The sequence below is a fragment of the Pelophylax lessonae genome (genome assembly GCF_965119305.1).
Source record: "Pelophylax lessonae genome assembly, chromosome: 3".
Taxonomy (NCBI): Eukaryota; Metazoa; Chordata; class Amphibia; order Anura; family Ranidae; genus Pelophylax; species Pelophylax lessonae.
The window spans coordinates 654353262-654357900 of record NC_138770.1 but is presented as its reverse complement, the minus strand read 5'-3'; the positions used below and the strand labels follow the sequence as shown (position 1 = coordinate 654357900).

The following is a 4639-nucleotide window of genomic DNA, read 5'->3' as shown; positions in this document are numbered from 1 at the left end:
AGAGAAAGAAGGGGGAGAGAGAGAGAGAAAGAAGGGGGAGAGAGAAATATAGACAGAGATATATATATATAAAGAGAGATAGAAATAGAGAGAGAGATAGAGAGAGATAGAAATATATATATATAAAGAGAGAGAGAGAGAGAAAGAGAATTAGAGATGTAGAGATAAAAATAGAGAGATAAAAATAGAAAGAGAGAGAGAAAGAGAAATGGAGATGGAGAGATAGAAATGGAGGGAAAGAGGGAGAGATAGATAGATATCTCAATGTTTATTATTACATACATATATATATATCAGTGATATGAAATCCTCCTGCTGACAATGACATTGGTACCCAGGGGTGTATATATTTATATATATATATATATATCTCACGACAGTGAAGTCACCGCGGCCATCTGCTTAGTAGATGAGGATGACGTCACAGATGATTTCTCAGGGTCGTGCGATCCCCCCACCATTGTCTATACTACGAGCTCCTTAAATCAGCATCAGCATCAGCGGCGAGCACAGAGCGAGCCCAGCATCTCGTGCGGCCAGCCAATCAGCGGCGGCGTCTCTTGGTGCGCTGCGCCTGGTGGTGCTGGGTAGCGGGCGGGTATTGGAGGGGATGGGCACACATTGGTAATTGGCTGGTAGTGCGGAGCTGGCCATGTCTAGCAGGGTGCTCGTATCTCCGGATCGGTCCTCCCGGTGTACCGGATTGCAGCCGTCACAGGTAAGGGATCTCTCTTCTTGTCATCATGTCATTGCTCCTCTGTCACCTTCCTCCTCCTCCCCCCATGTCTGTGCATGATGATTGCTGCAGAGGGCCCTCCGCTTGTGTGGCTGTATAGGAGAAATGGTGGATAGGTGGGTGGTCGGATGGTTGGATTTGGAATAGATGAAGGTTGTAGAAGGCTGGTGGTGTCACCATGGAAGGGGGATGGGGTGATGGGGGGGCTCCAGTGCAGATGAGGAGGAGGAGGAGGAGGCCAGTGCTGATAATGCAGAGGCTTGTTGTGATGATGGAGGGGAGGAAGAATCAGGAGATTTTTCCTCTATTGCAATGCAATCTGATTTTATTTATTTGGTCTCCATCCATCCGGATAGCTTTGTATTTTAGGAGATTTCTTGTGATCACATGATTGGCAATCATTGATGTTTTTTTTTTTTTCACCAGGCCCCGTCCAGATTGACAGATTTGGCTTGCTCTCAGCCTGAAGAAAGTGCCGTTGAATGGTGCGGCTCCATCCATGGACTCTCCGGGGAGAGGGAATTCTCTAATCCGGCACAATAGGCCACCTGGAGCCCTTCAGTCTTCACAATGAATTTATCCGACAGAATGACTGATTTTGCCGATCAGAACCGCTACGACTATGTCAACAGCACCTCCGTGTCTCACGTGGGCAACGGTACACTGCGAGACATCCAGCAGATCATCCACACGGCCACGTTGGTCACCTGCACCTTCCTCCTGGTGATTATCTTCTGCCTGGGGTCCTACGGGAACCTTGTGGTCTTCTTGTCCTTCTTCGACCCTGCCTTTAGGAAATTTAGGACGAATTTTGACTTCATGATCTTGAACTTGTCCTTCTGCGACCTCTTTATTTGTTGCATCTCCGCCCCCATGTTTGCCTTCGTCTTGTTTTTCGATACCGGCAGCAACGTCCCCGACGCATTTTGCTTCACCTTTCACCTTACCAGTTCCGGGTTTATCATCATGTCTTTAAAAACCGTAGCGGTGATCGCCCTTCACCGGCTGAGGATGGTTCTCGGACAGCAGCCTAATCGGACGGCCTCCTTTCCCTGCACTTTGATGCTCACGGTGCTCCTTTGGACCACGAGCTTCACCCTTGCCACGCTGGCCACACTAAGGACACGAAAGTCTCGGATATGTTTACCTATGTACAGCCTTATCAGCGGAGAGGGTAAAATTATCCTGTATTTGTATGTCATAGACTTCACTTTTTGCGTGGCGGTTGTGTCCGCGTCCTACATCATGATTGCCCAAGCTTTGAGGAAAAATGCCCAAGTGAGGAAATGTCCCATCATCACAGTGGACTCCACAAGGCCCCAGCCATTCATTGGGCCTGGCGTGGATGGTGTACAATGTACTGTCCCTGCTCTGTACAGGAACCAGAATTATAACAAGCTTCAGCATATCCAGACACATGCCTACACCAAAAAACTGAGCCAAATGCCCGTCCCGGGAAGCAGACTGCAGCTCGTGTCAGCCGTCAACCTATCCACAGCCAAGGATTCCAAAGCAGTGGTGACTTGTGTAGTCATTGTCCTCTCTGTGCTCATCTGTTGCCTCCCGTTGGGGATCTCTTTGGTCCAAGACGTGTTGACCAACAGCAGCAGCTTTGTCCTGTACCAGTTTGAACTTTGCGGGTTCACTCTGATCTTTTTAAAGTCGGGCTTAAACCCCTTTATCTACTCCCGTAACAGCGCTGGACTGAGGCGGAGGGTGCTGTGGTGCATCCAGTATGTGGCGTTGGGATTTTTATGCTGCAAACATAAAACCAGACTGCGCGCTATGGGAAAAGGCAGCTTGGAGGCCAACCGCAACAAGTCCTCCCACCACGAAACCAACTCCGCGTATATGTTGTCACCAAAGCCGCAGAAAAAGTTTGTAGACCAAGCCTGCGGCCCGAGCCATTCTAAAGACAGCGTGCTGAGCCCGAAAGGCTCTGGGGGGCATCAGCATTATGCCCAGAGCAGCTCCACCCCAATTAATACCCGTATAGAGCCCTACTATAGTATCTATAATAGCAGCCCCTCCCAAGAGATAAGCACCCCCAATAGCCTGCAGCCAGTAAATTCCACATTCGGTTTTGCCAAATCGTATATTGCCATGCATTATCACACCACTAATGATTTAATGCAAGAGTGTGAGACCACTTCTGCCAAGCAAATACCTGTGCCATCTGTCTGACCATGAGACTGTAATATGCATCTTGTAAGCATCTCCAACATGTGTTATTGCCATACAGCTATAGGTTTACAGTTTACTATTTCACAAGTATTAGGACTCACGTAATGGAAAAAGATATTTTTCATATAACTTTATTAAACAATGTAACAGTTCACATTAAACAGAGTGGGTTTTTCTATGTTTCATTAAAGAATTGATCTATAGCAATCTATATATCAACTAGGGTTCATCCAAAGGTTCCTTGTGTAGTGGGTAGTCAACTGATCTCCTGCCTGGTGGAGCCCGTATATTTCTGACAATACTGCCACTTGGCAGCACCAGTGGTGTGGGACCAGTGGAGCTTTTCTGATCCTTTCTCAGGTAAGAAACAAGTGACACCAGTGACCATGTTATCTGTTAATGGAGCATTTTTACCACTGACCACCAATGTAAGGGACATTCTTCCCATTGACCACCAATGTAAGGAACATTCTTCCCACTGACCACCAATGTAAGGAACATTCTTCCTCACTGACCACCTACGTAAAGACTATTCTTCCCACTGACCACCAATGTCGGAGGGCAGTCTTTTCCCTGGTTCCAAGTGTAAGGGGACCCTCTCCCTGCATAGTTAATCATTTTTATAGGGGATCCCCGAGAGCTAAATTTTATTTTCAAGGTTCTCCCAAAGGTTGAGAGCGTCTGTTCTATAGCATTGTTCATTTTAATCTTGGGAGCCATTTGTGTGTGATATTTTATTTTCATATTATAAAGCCTCCCGTTTAATCTGGATTACTACTATAATAAGTTACTTTATTGTGCATTAGCAGGTCGCTGGTATCTCTCTCCAGCATTGCACAGATATGCAGGATTCTATCACAATGGAACACAGTGAAGGTGTTGCCCATAGTCCAGTAGGATACCAGAGAGTTAAACTACATGATTGCGGCTCTCCTTTCTTCTACTGCAGCTTTGAGATTTGGTAAGTTCTGACTGGTTGCTGTTGGCTACACTGACACTTTACCTTAAAGGAGAACTCCAGCCAAGTTAAACATAACCATTGAAGCTGAACTGAGCTGAGCAGGCTGATATAAAATAACACCAATGCTGTCATGTATCCTGTAAAATATAATTAAAAGTATTTTGCTTTGTACTTGTACTTGTAGCTTGGCATTAACCTCTTGTGATACTGTTATCCAATGAGGTGTGCTGCGTTCAATGGCAAGGAATATGCTGGCAGGAGGAGAGAGCAGAGTGATATATTGCAGATCTTTTGCTGCTGCTACTTTATTTCCCAGTCACAGGCTGGGGGCATGGAAGTGACTAAGTTGTATTGCTAAACTGCAGACCATAAAACTCGGGTCACCGGGATGGCTGTGCTGACTATCAGGGCTGTGTACATTTCTGGAATGGTTGGACAAAAATACAAATTATTTTGCAGGTTAAACAGCTCCCAGATATGTATTTCTACTGTGAATATTGCTGTTTGCCTGGAGTTCTGCTTTAAATCTACAAAATTAATTATGTGCTAACGTAGGCCTAATGTTTCTGGTAAAAAGGGACTTGCTGCAAAGGAAGAGGGTGACTACCTATCTGTACTGCTTCAGGAGGAATTGTGTGCAATCGAGAGAGCACACGCTCCCTGCTGATTAGAGAGTTGTAGTTCTGATTTAGCAGGGGGCGTGTTGGAGCTCTGCAGAGAGACCGCTGCTTCCATACAGAGAGCAAAGTGTCCTTCAT

At 46.2% G+C, this 4639-nt stretch overlaps 1 protein-coding gene across 1 annotated transcript; it reads left to right on the top strand.

Moving 5' to 3' along the window:
- The first annotated feature begins 538 nt into the window (after positions 1 to 538).
- On the top strand, positions 539 to 3081 carry GPR75 (G protein-coupled receptor 75). The gene is made up of 2 exons (XM_082252077.1): positions 539 to 718; positions 1163 to 3081. The coding sequence occupies exon 2, from the start codon at positions 1307 to 1309 to the stop codon at positions 2918 to 2920; it is 1614 nt and encodes a 537-aa protein (XP_082108203.1). The 5' UTR covers positions 539 to 718; positions 1163 to 1306; the 3' UTR covers positions 2921 to 3081.
- The last annotated feature ends 1558 nt before the right edge of the window (positions 3082 to 4639 follow it).